The sequence below is a fragment of the Prionailurus bengalensis genome, chromosome C1, assembly GCF_016509475.1.
Source record: "Prionailurus bengalensis isolate Pbe53 chromosome C1, Fcat_Pben_1.1_paternal_pri, whole genome shotgun sequence".
Taxonomy (NCBI): domain Eukaryota; kingdom Metazoa; phylum Chordata; class Mammalia; order Carnivora; family Felidae; genus Prionailurus; species Prionailurus bengalensis.
Window position 1 is genome coordinate 178676615 of NC_057345.1, and position 15921 is coordinate 178692535.

Genomic DNA, 15921 nt, shown 5'->3' on the forward strand with positions numbered 1-15921 from the left:
AACCTCTTGGTTCTGGTGAAAGGCAAAATCTGGAACTTATACATATGTTACATTACAATCTTGAAACATTAGCCTTTTTTAATCTTCAAAAGAACACAGGAACTCTAGTTAGATTGTTCTTCTAGTTAGAACAGAAACAAAATGCATAAATTCCAATTTTTCCTTTGGATGGTTCATATCTGCTTAATGGCTATGGGACTACAACCTCTTGTGGGATAGCTGCACTTATCTACTGGCAAGGAGGAGTCTAAGAGTAGCCTGACAATCCAGCCACCTATTAATCGGAGATTATCTATTTGTAGTTATTTTAGTGGACTGTTGTATGTGTATAAAATGTTTTTATAGGGACAGATTTTGTTTTACATGATGATATAATTTAACAAGTAAATAATTAATCTAATGGAAATAGTAATTAACTCCAATTCATGGTAGCTCAGTTGTATTTGATTAAAGAAACATTTACTGAAGATTAAAAAATATTATATATGATGAAGAAAGGAATCAAATTAAAGTATGAATGACTCAAACTTTAATTCTGTTTATAGTACTTTTAATTTGCTGTCTATAACTTTTTCATGGTTTTCACAAAGAAAGGGTTAAATTGCATCAGACTCTAAGTCCTTCTAAATGTTAGGACTAACGTGTCCATTTTTACTAGCTCATGCATGGAAGCAGAAACTCTAGAAAATAATATATTACTAGGTTTGCTTTCCATACTTGTTAAGTATACTATAAAGCATTTAAGCCTTTAAAAATGAAAGAAATTTACAAAGAATTTTCATAGGAAAATTAGAGAAGCTAAGAGAAAAGCTAGGAGGAAAATAAGAACTGGATGTCAATAGCTCGGAAGTGGAGAGAAAGGAAACAGTCAAAACTGATAACCAGTTATATCTAAGAGGTCACACAATATTCAGGTTTATGTCATTGACAAGTCACTGGAAAGGTTAGGCAGGGCTGATATTCGTTACCTCTCCTCCAAAAGTTGATGTTCCTTTTCCTGAATACTGTATATTATTACTTTGACTCTTCAAATTTTAGTGACAGGTAATGTTAAGTAGTAATAAAAGCCCTCTAAATAATTTGCAATTGTCTGAACTTTTTTTTTTTTAAGGCGATACTTAACCGATTTACACATGATAGCCTTTTCCAGGTTCTTCCGGTTAAAGAGCAGATAGAAAAAATTTAAACATGAGCAAGACTCTGACATGCCAAAGGTCACAATAGCCTGTAGGGTACAGATTTCCTATTAATCTAGTGCAATATTGTAAGATTCATTAGATTACTAATGCACCTAGTTAATGCACCTGACGCACACCCTTCCTGGTTCATAAAAATCATCCCCATTAACTTTTGTGGATCTATGCATTTAAATCTAATTGTTTCAAGAAACAGTCTAAAAACCTGTTGTCGTGAAGTGCATAGGTAGGCTCAGAGAAAAACTCAAGAGTTTATCAGATCCTTGGCTCTTTTCCCACAGACCAAATAGGATAAACAACAGATACTAGGCTGAAACGATTTAGAGAACCAGCACTCAGATGCTTCTATTTTAAAATGATGAAGCAGCTTTTAAAATACAAAAGTATCTACAATTATGCTTTCCAGCAAACTAGTGTCAAGGGAATCCTTGCTGTTCAAAAATATTTTTGAGATACCAGTGTACATTAAAAAAATAATTTTTAAAAAGGAAAGCAGTCGTATTCTGGAATTTCTCTCGCTCTTCGCCCTCCCCCGATCTCCAACCTTCCAAATGGCTAAGTCGCATAGCTGAAAGGATTTTGCTCATTTTTTCCAAAACACTTCACATCTGGGGAGTGGCCAACTATGGAAAGTTTCAAGTAAATGTAACATTTGGGAGAGAGACGAGGCTCGTCTGGGGCTGCCTTTCCTGGACCGCGGCCCTCAGAGGTGTCTCCTCACGTCCTCACCGGATAGCCCGGGCCAGCTGCAAGCTTGGACCAGCCAAGCTCCGACGGCTCGGCCAGACGCCAGCTCCGGCCAATCCGACCGGCTCCCGGCCACTCGGCTGCAGGGGCTCTTGCCGGTCAGTCTCCCCGACAGTTCGAGGCCCCAGAGTCCAGGAGCCAATCCGCTTCGTAAGTGACGAGACCCCTGACTCCCCAGTTTCCAACTAGGGCAGCCTCGCGGTTGGCGAAGCGAGAGGGAAGGGGCTACGCTAGAGCCCCTCCTGGCTCCCACGCCTCACACGTCAGTTCGGTTCCTTTCCCCGCCCCCTGCCAATCTCCACCCCGGCTCTCCGCGCACCCTGCGCGGAGAGAAATTTGACTGCTCCAGTCACCAATCAGGAGAGAGGTCGAGAATCTGAGCCAATCGTAGCAGGGGAAGGAGGGAGGACGCGGGCGTCCTCCCGCCCCCGAGAGGGTGAGCGCGGAATGTCTCTGGCCCTCCCCTGCGCTTCAGCCTCAGTGCGGAATCCTCGGCGGCGTGAGGTGAAGCGGCAGCGGGCAGCCTCCTGAGCAGCAGCGGAGGCTGCGGGAACCGGAGTCCAAACCACACCCACGTCGCTGCTCCTATCCACTTCTGCCCTCTCGGTGTCCCACCGGAGACTGCGTTCCCAGAGGAGAGCGGCCGCCCACGCCCCGAGCATCCTCCCTAGTCTAGCGGGCGCTGACAGACCCGGGGGCATGATGCGACTGCGAGGCTCGGCGATGCTGCGGGACCTGCTCCTGCGGCCTCCTGCCGCTTCCTGCGCAGCTCTGAGGCGGGCACAGCCCCTCGTCACACTGTGCCGGCGTCCCCGAGGCGGGGGACAGGGGGCCGCGGGCCCAGCGGCCGCCGCGCGGCTTTACCCGTGGTGGGGCGGGGGCGGCCGGCCGGCGGGGCCCCTCGCGCGGGGACTGTCTAGCTCCCCTTCGGAGATCCTGCAGGAGCTGGGCAAGGGGGGCACGCAGCAGCAGCAGCAGCAGTCTGGGGCGTCGCCGCCCGCGGCCCCATCGGCTCCCAGCCCCAAGGACGGCCCCGGGGAGACGGATGCGTTCGGCAACAGTGAGGGCAAGGAGCTGGTGGCCTCGGGCGAAAAGTGAGTGTCTCCGCTAGGCGGAAGAGGCCTCCCCCGCGTGGGGCCCGGAATCGGGCCCGGGAGGGGCCTGCGGTGGGGCGGGATGGGAGCGGAGGTTCGAGAAAGAGAAAGAAAGAGATGCCGGGCGGCCTGCGCAGTCTGCGCCATGTGATTAGGTCCGGCCCCGCCCGCGCCTTCCCCGTCGGCGCCCCTCCGCTCGGCCCCCACTTCCCTTCCCCGCCCCTGGCGCGGGCCGCCCGGGAGGAGCCGCGGAGGGGCCGGAGCGGCCGGCCTGGGCCATTCCGCCCCCCCCCCCCCCCCGGCCCCGTCTTTTGGGGCTGCGGCTGCCTGGCCCGCGCCGCGTGCTCTGCTCCCCGGCTCCCGGCTGCAGCTCCTGGCCGCCTGCCCAGCTCTCCGTGGGTGATGCCACACGAACATCTCCACCGAGTGACATTTAGGAGTCGGGTGTTTAGCATACACTGCGCCTTCCTGACTCGTCATTTTTCAGGCTCAGGTTTCTTTCTCTCTAAGCCTGCCCTCCTTCGATCGCTCTGCCACCATCTCTTTAGAAGCCTAACGTGGCAGAATATTCTTAATATTTCTGGAGTGGCTTTCAGGCGTGGTGTCGAGCCATCTGGGGCACCGGAAATAATGTTTTCGAAAGGAGATTAAGGAGGAAGAGAGTCATGTGGCCGAGAAGGGGCACGCAGTACAAGACTACCTGTTTGCACTGGGGACCAGCTTTGGCCTGTCTAATGTCTTCCATGAGATGGGCGAATTTTTTAAAATAACCAAAATAGCCAAGGTGAAATGTGGCTGGTAAAACACTAGGAAAAATCCGAGTCATGTAGTTTTTGTGATTTAAATACTGATAGAATGTTAAGTCATCTATGCCACACAGCACTTTTGACTTAAAACGAAATTGGTTTTTCTTAACAAATGGGAAGCAATTTCTTGGTTATTTTGTATAAATATAAATGGACCCCAACTTTGTTTTCCGAATATGGGTAAAAATATAACCTGTATGCTTTCTTTATACTCTACCGTTTTGCTGACATTGTACTGACATTATGTGACCCGTTTTGCCACCCTGTCACTCACATTACTGTCTTCAGCTTCACATCACCTTAAGTCAAACTGAAAGTGTGGTGTGATTTTTATACTGAATCACAGGTCTGCTTAATGTTTCCTGTAATTGAAGTTGGCACCTTCCTAAAACATTCCAAGCTTAAGTTTTCCCAGACTGAAAAATGTTATTTTAATGATGGGCAAAATTTGTGGTATTCTGTGATAATGGTTTTGTGTCACAAAGTCTTAGGAGCATATAGGTAGGTCATTTAACATCTTTAGTCAGATGATTTAAATCCCTTCAAGGTCTGAAAAGCTAGACTTTTGTTAAATTTCCATCTCTCATGTTTTTTAGGGTCTAGAATGTGTATGCTTAATCTCATCTGGTACTCACTTGTACCTTATCATCTGGTTTACCAGGCAATGAAACTAGTTTAAATACCTGAGCCCAGGGTTACAGAATTACAAAGTGCAATTGCTAGCATTTAAAAGTTGTCCTTGAAGGCAATGGGATGGGAATTGTTTTCTATTGAAAACGTCTTCCAGTTTGTGTCTTTTCAGTGGCACCAGTGTCCTTTTTTTTCCTTCTTGTCAGATAGGAAATTTAAGCTCATAAGAACTTTCTAGCTTCATTTCCTTCCAAATAAGAAATCGTCTCTTAGCAGTAACTTTGAAAACACTATTTTGGTTAATACTTACTGACAACGATACATAAAAAACGTCCTGTACTGTACCCCAACCACCAAAGAAAATCAGTCTAGGGAGGGAATCCTTCAAGAACATTTGCTCAGCTGACCTGGGAATTTGAATGGCCAATAAGACAATCTTGTTTACCTTAGTTCAAAGGAGTTTCTTTTTCTGCCACTGAAGTTTGGAATAATAGCTAGACTGGCTCAGGAGCAATCCAAGTACTATATATGATAATCCTCAGAGCTTTGAATCAAGGATTTCAAGAGTGAACCCCAGCTGTCTTGAATTCATATATACACTTGAAGAGCACTGGCCTCAAGATTGTTAAGACATTTTTAATCTTTTTAAAGATTATATTTCCTGAATTATCTGGTTTCCAAATGTAGTTTTCCTCTTTTGACTCCTTCCATTTTGCCTTTGTGTAATAAACATTTCTCTCATTCTGGGAGGTAAGCTTCCAGTTGATCCTGTTATCCTTTCTAATGCTCAGCTTCCAAAATATAGTTCATCCCTCAGTCAGCAAGCCACCTGGAATGCCAGCACTCACAACTCTGCCAGGTTTTATGGAAGATTATTAAAAGAAATAACCATGTGAAATTAAATGAGTTAACATTTTGTAAAAGGCTTAGGACAACAATTTGGTATGTGTTAAAATAGTATATAAGTGTTTATTAAATAAGAATAAAATTGCTTCATCTTCATGTTGTAAAACATGACAAGGACATTATTAGCCTTTGAATTTTAGGCTCATACATGAGAAATTTCTTTTTGTTTTTTTAGTTTCCAGAAAAAATTTCTCTTGAAAAATTATTGTACTTCTATTTGATTTGTACTGTTTGTCTTTTTGGCCTACTTGTAAGCTTAGAGAATTTAATACTTAACCATAGCAATTTTATTAATTAACATGGCTAACATGTTTGCTTTTCCTCCTTTCCTTGGTCTGACTATATTTTATTAACCTTACTATATTATATTTTGGAAAGAGGTGGAATATAAGCAAGTTACCTACTTACCTTTTTTCCATAGTCAAATTCTTTGAACCAGTGTCATCCTAGGCTGTGCCATCTCCTTCAACCAACTTCAGTCTGGTTTAGATTCCTGGTTTAACTTAAGATTTTACTACTGTCTTAAATACCCTATAGAAAATATGATTTTTGCTTAGTTTTCCCTGTAGTGCACTTACTTAATTTTGTTGCTATCATTTTATCATTTTGAAAATCCACTTGGCTGTCTTCATTTTTTAAATTGTCCTCTTTGCTTTCCTGGCACTTTTTGGGTTTGCTCACTGAGTAAACCCTGAGGCTAAGGTCTTTGCTTCTTTCCCACTTGTCTGCCTTCTCCACAGCATGTGCCTTCTCTCAACTTTGCCTCTCATGATAATATTTCATCTCTCATCCAAACTCTTCTCACGTTTATGTCCATGTATTTGATGACCCAAATTAAAAGTCTGTACCCCCATATCCATTCTTTTGTCTCATTTCAGTCTGTTGAGATTGTTTATAGAGTTTTAATTTCAAACTACCACTCTCTTTGTAAAATACCAATACAGACTGGAATGAGCATTATATCAAAATCACAAACCATGCTGTAGCATTCAAAATTCTTGACCAACCTTTATGCCGAATGCTTGCCCAGCATGGACATTTTACCTCACTGTTTCTTCTCCATCAAGCATTCCATGCTTCATTTCTATGAAGCTTGTGTGTATCCTATAGTGAAGAGTCCCTGAAAAGAGTTGCCAGGTTGGGATGAGGGACATTTTTGTTACCTTTTGTTTAGGCATTTTATTATTTAGTTAGGAGGGAAAATGATACAACCGAGAAGGACTAGGCTTGGAAAATATCAGCACATGTATGCTCTTTAGTAAAAGGGTAATTCATATAGGGTACAATATTGACAATACAGGATACAGTATTCCATTAAAACAATGAGATCATTTTTTCCCTATCAGATTGGCAGATGTTAAATTAAATCAAGTGATGCGGAGGGTGTGGGGAATAGGAACTCTTACATTGCTAGTGGAAGTATAAATTAGTTCAGCTATTTTGGAAGGTGGTTTGGTAGTATTTGTCAAAAACTGCATACCCATGATGAAGTAATTGAATGTTTGCTCATCTACGTGAAGTCATGGCATTTAAAAATATATTTTGGATTAAATATGCATAATTAAAAATGTATTAAAAGTGAAAGGAAACATTTTTATACTGGCTTCAGATAGTATGACTTTTGGTAGGTCATTTTTTTTTAATATTTTAATTTTTAATTTTTTAGAGAGCGAGCAGGGGAGGGAGGCAGAGGAGGAGAGAGAGAAAATCTTTAAGCAGTCTCCACACTCCGCGCAGAGCCCGACACAGGGCTCTATCCCATGACCCTGGGATCATGACCTGAGCTACCCAGGTGCCATGGTAGTTCATATTTATTAAATGGAAAGTGAGGGGCATAGAATCATTACATTGTATGCTGTGAGAATTGAATCTCAAGATTAAATGCTTATGCATTGCAGCAAACATTGAATTGGTCTATAGAACAGTACTTGATAATGAAGTTGAGACAGTGTTTGGCAGATATAATTTCAAAGTGAAAGAATGTCCATGAAATAGGTGACAAATTTTGTCATTCTTTAATGCATTTCCTTGTGTAAAAGTGAATGTATTTACAGTTCACTTAGAATCAAGATTGAAAGTATATTTGAGGGATTCCTCAACACCTCTGATTTTATTTGTGATTTCTTCCATTAAAATTTTTTTCAGGTTACAGTAACCAGTGAGCTTTAGTTTAGTGGCCATTTGAAGCATACACCATAACATTTTTTGCTGCCTGATACTTATATTAAACCACGGGTATCTATTTAGTCATGGCTATATCTGTAGTGACCTGTAATTAACGAACTGCATGCTACTTAATAATTTTTAGATGAAGTTCACTGAAAGCATAAATTAGATCCTGAACTTTAGTTTCTGAGTTTTAGCTTCTTCTTTTCAGGCTTTACTGTTTACAAAGAAGTCTGCCTACTTCAAAATCAACTAACTCAGGAAATGACTACCACATTGAATTCAATTTTTTTATGAGGCGCTATGTAGGGAAAAGTAACAAGGGTTGGAAAGGCACTATTTTAGTCTGAAAAAAATAAATGTCACCTTGAAGAGAACTTTGTTGAAGATGTTTGTGGGTTTGAGTTTCAAAAAATTACTTGAAATAAGTAAAAAGCTATACTTCTTCCTTGTGACTATGAAGTGAAGAAAAATTATGGCTGTAGAAACAAGGTTTAATTGTAGGATTTGCATTCTTTAAGGAGCACACTCTTTAATTCCTGTATAAGTCAAGGAGTTGCCTGTCTGCCTTTTCACCTTTTAAGTCATTTGCTAGGAAGAATACTTAAGAAAGCTGAGTGAACAGATATATTTATAAAAATAATTACTAATTATTGATATCTCTGAGGTAAATAGCTTTCAGGTAGAGATACTTAGGATTTTATCCTGGAATCTTTCTACTCAGGTATAAAATTGCTTTGCTTATGAAACATGGTGCATATAACTAATTACTGTACTTGTTCTGGCCACTTACAACACAGTAGAAGCATGATAATGTGTTTTCTTGGCTTCCTTTGGGGAGTATTCTCTCGTTTGTATGTAACATTATTACTTATTGCTTTGTAAATATACTTTTATAGTGAAAACACTAACTTTAAAACGGAACTAACTTTAAAATGGAACTATTAATATTGCATAATGAACAATAACTTGGTAGATTTCAAGATTTGAATATATGTATATGTGTGTGGGTGGGTCATTTTGTTTTTTTGCCTGTTAATTTCTACTACAGGCCTCTAAAGATTTTTAAATGGTCATCTTCATGAAGGTGTGAGTGACATAGGCACTTCCTTAAGATTCTTGGTGGGAGTTCTTAAGAGACAGAGAGAGAGAGAATCCAAGCAGGCTCTGCAGCTCATCACGGAGACTTGATGTGAGGCTCGATCTCACCACCATGAGATCATGACCTGAGCTAAAATAAAGAGTTGGATGCCTAACTGACTGAGCCATCCAGGCACCCCAAGAGTACAGGCTTTTTAAGAACAGTTTTAAAACTGTGTGAAACTTTAAATATATTCATACATTTTTAGGAGTCTAGGCTAACAAACTTGAGTTGTAGGAAGATTTATTCATTAATACTTTTGGTACAGTACCCTACATATTAGAGAAGAATGGAAAAAAAAGCTTGTGTTCAACATTAGTGGAATGGTTGAGTAAATTATGATACATACATACATATGAGAGTCTCTTATTCAGTCATTTAAAATGTATACAGACACTTTTGGGAGATGTAAGAAAATGTTAGGCCAAAAGTTAGAATATAAAATTTCTGTGCAGTATGATCTCAAGTGATCCTTAAGCTTTTAAAACATGCTTGGAGGGGCGCCTGGGTGGCGCAGTCGGTTAAGTGTCCGACTTCAGCCAGGTCACGATCTCGCGGTCCCTGAGTTCGAGCCCCGCGTCAGGCTCTGGGCTGATGGCTCGGAGCCTGGAGCCTGTTTCCGATTCTGTGTCTCCCTCTCTCTCCGCCCCTCCCCCATTCATGCTCTGTCTCGCTCTGTCCCAAAAATAAATAAAAAACATTGAAAAAAAAATGCTTGGAAAAAGTATTTTGAGGAAAACAAACTGAAATGATATCAGCAGTTGTGGTTTGTGAGAATGGACATTTTTTTCTCTGCCTCTTTAGAGTTAATTTTAAGATTTCTCATTATGAGTACAATTGACCCTTGAATAATGTAGATGTTAGGGGTGCCAGCCTCTTCTCACAGTCAAAAATTAGGTTACTTCCCCAAAACTTAACTACTGATAGCCTACTGTTGACTGGAAGCCTCACCAATAACAAACAGTCAATACATATTTTGTATGTTATATGTATTACAGACTATATTCTTACAATAAAGTGAGCAAGAGAAGAGAAAATGTTATTAAAATCACAAGGAAAAGAAAATATATTATAGTACTATATTGTATTTATTGAGAAAAAGCCACATGTAAGTGTACCCACATGGTTCAAACGCTTGTTGCTCAAGGGACATCTGCATTTATAACTTCCATTATTAGAGGAACCACATCTGTTAATTTTAAAATTGTAAATATCTACTAGTCTGCTATTCTAATATACTGTTTCTGGTACATATAACAGGAAGTACCATTACATTAAAAAGTTAAAAAAAATGTACATGGATTTGTACAGCTCTTCTCAGCATTATCCAGTTATATTCACTATTTGCAAACATCAAACTTTTTCTAAACTATTCTTAGTGTAAATCTCCTTAGAAAATGTTGCATATTTTTTGCCACAGTAAAATATAATGAAGAGTTTAATGTTTCTTGTTCCATCTCGGATTTTACCATAAGGGAGCATTACTATAGTGATGTTCGCAGGCAAGTGTTGGCAACCTTTTTCTCTCTGAAGGGTCAAATAGTACATATTTTTGGCTTCACAGGCTATCTGGTCTGGGTTAATACTATTCAAATTAGCTGTTATTAGCAAAGCTGTCATGGATGGTTGGTAAATGCATAGGGACAGCTGTTTTGCAATAAAACTTTATTTACAAACACAGGTGGCACTGCTCTAGTTTGCTGTTAGTGGCCCCTGTACTAAACTGTATTTAGTTGTGTAATGTGTTCCCTCATATTATGATTAGTTCCACTTTGAATTTTTTTTTTTCAACGTTTATTTATTTTTGGGACAGAGAGAGACAGAGCATGAACAGGGGAGGGGCAGAGAGAGAGGGAGACACAGAATCGGAAACAGGCTCCAGGCTCTGAGCCATCAGCCCAGAGCCTGACGCGGGGCTCGAACTCACGGACCGCGAGATCGTGACCTGGCTGAAGTCGGACGCTTAACCGACTGTGCCACCCAGGCGCCCCTGATTAGTTCCACTTTGAATGAGTTTGTTCCTTTGTGGATTTTTGTATCTTGTATCTGTTGCTACATCTTGTTCTGTTCTTCCTTTCTCCACTTTGGCTATTTTCTCTTACTCTCCCCTTCTAGACCCAGTTCTCCTCAGCTTTTAAAAAAATTGCAGTAAAAATATACATAACAAAATTTTTTATCTTAACTATCTTTAAGGGTATGGTTCAGTAGCATTAACTACTCTTTGAGTCTTTTTTTTTTTTTAAAGAACTTAAGATAGTTAGACTTTAAAAGGTATAAAATGTGTGTATATTGGTCTTCTGTGTATATGTAGGTCCTGAGTGAGTAAAGTTTATAGTCTTTAGTATGGGAATTTAGGAGGACCATCTATTTTAGCAGCTCAAAAACTGAAAATTGGAGTTGAAAGTGACTTTAAAGACATCTAATTCCACTTCATTGTACGTATTTTATAACTTTGGCCACATATACTAACTGACCTAACTAAATGACTGAAGTTCATAAATATTAGGATTTATTTTGTCTTTTCATCTACCATTAGATTAATAAAATACTGTACTGAATTGATTACTTTCTAGGTACAATATTGGAAGAGACCTTAAAAACCCATCTCCCTAGTTGATTTTTTTTCTCTTCTGTTATACTCCTGCAAGTTGTTACTCATTTCTGAGTGAATACTTCCTTGACTAGAGTTCACTGCCTTGGAACATAGCACCTTCCATTTTCAGAGCTCTTTTGTTTTTGTGTAGCTGAAGTCTCCCTTTCATTAACCTATATATTTTAGTTACTTCAAAGGCATCATCTCTAGTATGGTATTAAAGTGGTTAACAGAATTCACTGTATCTATTTTTACAACTAGATTGATGTATTAAAGGATACTTGACCAAAGGGATAGGTGGACTAACAGAGCTGGACATCAGGGACTTGGTCTGACCAGGTCCTCATCCTCCCCTCAAAGGCAAGCAGGCTGCCCCCTGGGCTGGACTTCTGAAGTTGTACATGTGGACAGTTTGCCATCAGCTGATGATAGCTCAGCCACTAGCTTTTGTGCTTCTTACTTTGGTATGTTCTTGAATAAATTTCAGTAAAATCCAATTAGAACAGCAACCCTAATTTAACATAATCTCATCCTCACTTTTTATAGGATTTAACAAGGTGGAACAACAGTTTAGTTCTCTAACATAAGTAATTTCCCTATTAGCATTTTGGTTAGAAATTCTTCAAATATAAGGAGTCTTAACCTTTAATTATTCTGAACGAATTCTAGGTATTCCTCCTAAAATGGAGGGCTAATAATTGAGCACAATTGGTATGGTATACCAGGAAGTATATAGAAACTAAAGACCAGTTTTCCAGGGCTAATTCTGGCACAACCACTTAAGAATTGTGTGACATTAGACATGTTGCTTGACTTTGAGACTCCGTCCTTCCCTGTAAACCTTACTTTAGCACATAGGATTTTAAGATAGCAGGAGATCCTTTCTTAACAGTAAAGCCTTAAACTATGTAATGTTTTATTTTTAAATTTCACCAATAATTAGACTTGGGGCAGAATGACTTGGAGAATAAGCAGAATTCATCACTTTGTCAGACTTATGATGTATATGGTCAGCCCCCATCAGTTGAACTTTCAACCCCATATGCTTATTTAATTAATTTTTATTGAAGTGTAATTAGCATACCATATTATATGGGTTCCATGTGTACAACATAGGGAGTCCACATTTATATGCATTGGGAACTGATTACATTAAGGCTAGGTACCACCTGTCACCATACGGTGTTGATAAATATTACTGACGGTGTTCCCTATGCTATATAATACATCCTAATAGCTTATTTTAGAACTAGAAGTTTGTATTTCTTAATCCTTTCCCCCTTTTTGGCCCCCACCTCCCAATCCCTCTCCCCTCTGATAAATACCACTATTCTCTGTGAGTCTCAACTTACTGTCAGCCAGCTCACTTTAAATTCAGAATGATAAACCAATTTAAAAACAATTTTTTTTAAAGATCACTGTTTTAAAATGAAATAAGTAAAAACATCAACGTGTTCTTTTGTATTGTTAGTGGAGCTTTTTTTTTTTTAAACTTAGTTGGGGAAAAAAAGTTTCTGACTTTCTGATAGGTTTACCATGCTATACTAGGTGTTTGAGTTCCATGGGCTTGACACCTGCAAAAAAATATTAAGGTAATATGCCAGCCTTGAAGGTTTATAGTTTGGAGAAGTCAGGTAATATGAAATATTATTTAACAAGATAAGACCAAATATAATTCGTTTCAATTTTTTTCCTTCTCATTTTGCAGTTCTTAAAGACTTGATGATTTTCCTTTTCCACCTTTCATTTGATACTAGAGTTTTTTAACTTCTAAGATTTTAAACTATGAGGGAGAGTTTGCAGTGTTGCTCCTAATTATGTTATACTTCCTTAATTTCTCCCACCTGTCAAGGCACAGTTGAATGCTTACTTTGTACTTCCTAATACTTTTATTTATTTTTTATTTTAAAAAAATTTTTTTAATGTTTATTTTTGAGACAGAGAGAGAGAGAGAGACAGAGGATGAGCAGGGGAGGGACAGAGAGAGAGACAGAATCTGAAGCAGGCTCCAGGCTCTGAACTGTCAGCACAGAGCCTGATGTGGGGCTTGAACCCATGAACAGTGAGATCATGACCTGAGCCAAAGTTGGATGCTTAACCCAGGCACCCCTTCCTAATACATTTTTTACACTTATATCCTAGTACTTGCCATAGTCTTGGCTCTCCTAGACAGCATCCTTATTTTATTCATCTTTACATAGGCTGTATAAGAAAAGTACAAAACTTAGTGATACAGCCAGGGAGTGCTAAAAAGAGTATAGAAAATCTGGTTGGGCAAAGCCCTGTATAATGATTGAAATGATGATTTGATACCTTAAAAGATTAGGAAAAGGAGGATTATAAACAGAAGACTTATGTGGATTAAAAAATAAAGGTAAGATAGCAGGATTTATTTACAGATTCATGAATCTAGTTAATTAAAAGTGATAAGAATAGATAGTACAAAGCCATGTATAGAGAACTGAATACCAGACGGAGGAGCTTAAATTGTCCTTTGGTATTGGGTAACTGGTTGATCAATAAACAAAGTACCTCTTTTGATGTTGCAGAAATTGGCCCTGAATTTAAACACCATATGTAAATTTTTAGGAGGTGGTCTCCTCATTTATTGTTTAATTTATATAGATCTCTCTCAGCCGTGAAAATTGGGTATTTTAACAGCTCATAAATAGAAACAGCCACCCTAATTCATATATCTTATGCTCTCGCAGTTTGCTGTTCCTTGTAAACACCCAGTGAATGCTTACCTTCATTGTCTTGGTCATTCTGTTTCCTTTGCTGGGAATCCCTTTCTGTTGCCATGTTTTCAACTCCTACCCATCTTTCAAGTGTAGCTCAAATTCCATGTCTTCTAAAAAAGCTTTACCTTATTAGTCCATAGTGAAGTAATTTTTCAGAGTGTATCTCATTGTCCCTTTCTTGTAATTACTCATTATGTACGTCTTCTTTTTTCAATTTAGACTGTAAGCAACAACTAACATAATGCTGTACATGTCCTAGATGCCAGTTAAATATATGGCATTTTTTTTGTTTTCTTAAACAATGATTTCTGTGTTTTAGGCAGGTATTTTGTGAGGGTAAAATAGAGGAAGGAATGGGTAAATGAAGTCACAAAATGATGGTGAAAAGATCTTAAGGACCGTAATTAGAAAGGAAGTGAGGGAAAATGGAAGGAATAAAAAAGTATGAAACAAGGATTTATCTGGATTTACTAATCTTCTATATGTGTTCTATTTTAGTTGCTGAGTGTCATGACCATTTTATATTTTTCCCCAGGGAATCTGGAGGGTTCACTTGGGTTTCTCAGTAGTTGTAATGATTTGAAAGCCTCCTACAATCTAGTGGTTTTTTTGTCATTAAAATTTAAATACTCTTCAAGGATCTCCTGGTTACTATATGCTTAAAATATAGTTTTTAGCTTTAAAATTTTCATAGCAAAATACATTACTGTGACATGTTGCCACAAATCCATATTAAATTTGGGGGGAGAAAAGGGGGTAATATCAAGAAAGATCTTTGGAGTAATTTCTACCTGTTTGAAAGTTGGAGAGAATCTTTTCATTTATTTGTTCACCAGAGTGTTGAAGCTAACACCTTCTCAGATCAGAGTCTGAGATTTTAAATGCTGAGATAGGTAGTATTCTTTTTATCAATTTTGACCCATTTATTCTGTGAGCATATTTTTTAGAGATGACTTAAATCTCTCCTCAATGGATAAAAATTAGTCTCTTGTCCAAAAGCAAGTAAATATTTACTTTTTTTTGCTAGCTCTGACAATAACATGGTCATTTAAATTTTTTTGTGCTCTGTACCATAAGGTAAAGAAGTGTATATTTTATGCTATTTACTTAGCTTTTAGGCAAAGCAAATACCATTTACTGGTGTGGTAAATACATAGAAAGCTTATTCTGCAGTTTTTTAAAGTGACAAACTACCACTATCTAAAGTTTATTTGACAAACCATTTTATGTAAATAATTGGTATGTTATTTTCCACTGATGTTTTGATGGCTGACTCACTTTTTCTTTAAATATTAAGTCATCAGTATTGTTGAATGCTGTTTAATGATTTTGGATCAGAGTAAGACCTAGAAAAATTGTACCTTATGAGAATAATAACTAGGTAGTAAGTTTGAGAGCCAGCATACTGTAGTGGTGAAAAATATGGACTCTGGATTCAGAGAAATGGGTTCTAAATCCATCTGGTGCAGTCTTGGGAAACTTCTTGAACTATTTGAACCCTGTTTCATTTTATATATATATATATATATATATATATATATATATATATATTTATATATATAAATTTATATATATATAAATTTATATATATATAAACTTATATATATATAAATTTATATATATTTATTTATATATATATAAATTTATTTTTCCAGGATATGTCTTTAAATTGTGGTAATCTTTATGTGTTAGTTTTTAAAGACTTTAGCATGAAATTGATACATTTTTTTTTCATGAAAACCAATTTCTTTATTTAACCAAATGGAATGTTACATCATTTTATTCCATTTTTATCACTTTTGATGTATCAATCAGCATACATCTCTAGTTTGCATTCATTTTTTTTTATATGAAATTTATTGACAAATTGGTTTCCATACAACACCCAGTGCTCATCCCAA

At 38.4% G+C, this 15921-nt stretch overlaps 1 protein-coding gene across 3 annotated transcripts in view; it reads left to right on the forward strand.

The window, feature by feature from the left end:
- Positions 1-1102: 1102 nt before the first annotated feature.
- Positions 1103-15921, forward strand: part of GLS (glutaminase) — an 84138-nt gene continuing 69319 nt past the window's right edge. For all 3 annotated transcript variants that reach the window (XM_043577328.1, XM_043577331.1, XM_043577329.1), the window contains exon 1: positions 1103-3037. In XM_043577328.1, the coding sequence (XP_043433263.1) occupies positions 2643-3037 (395 nt within the window). In that variant the 5' untranslated portion in view covers positions 1103-2642. The remainder of the gene's footprint in view (positions 3038-15921) is intronic.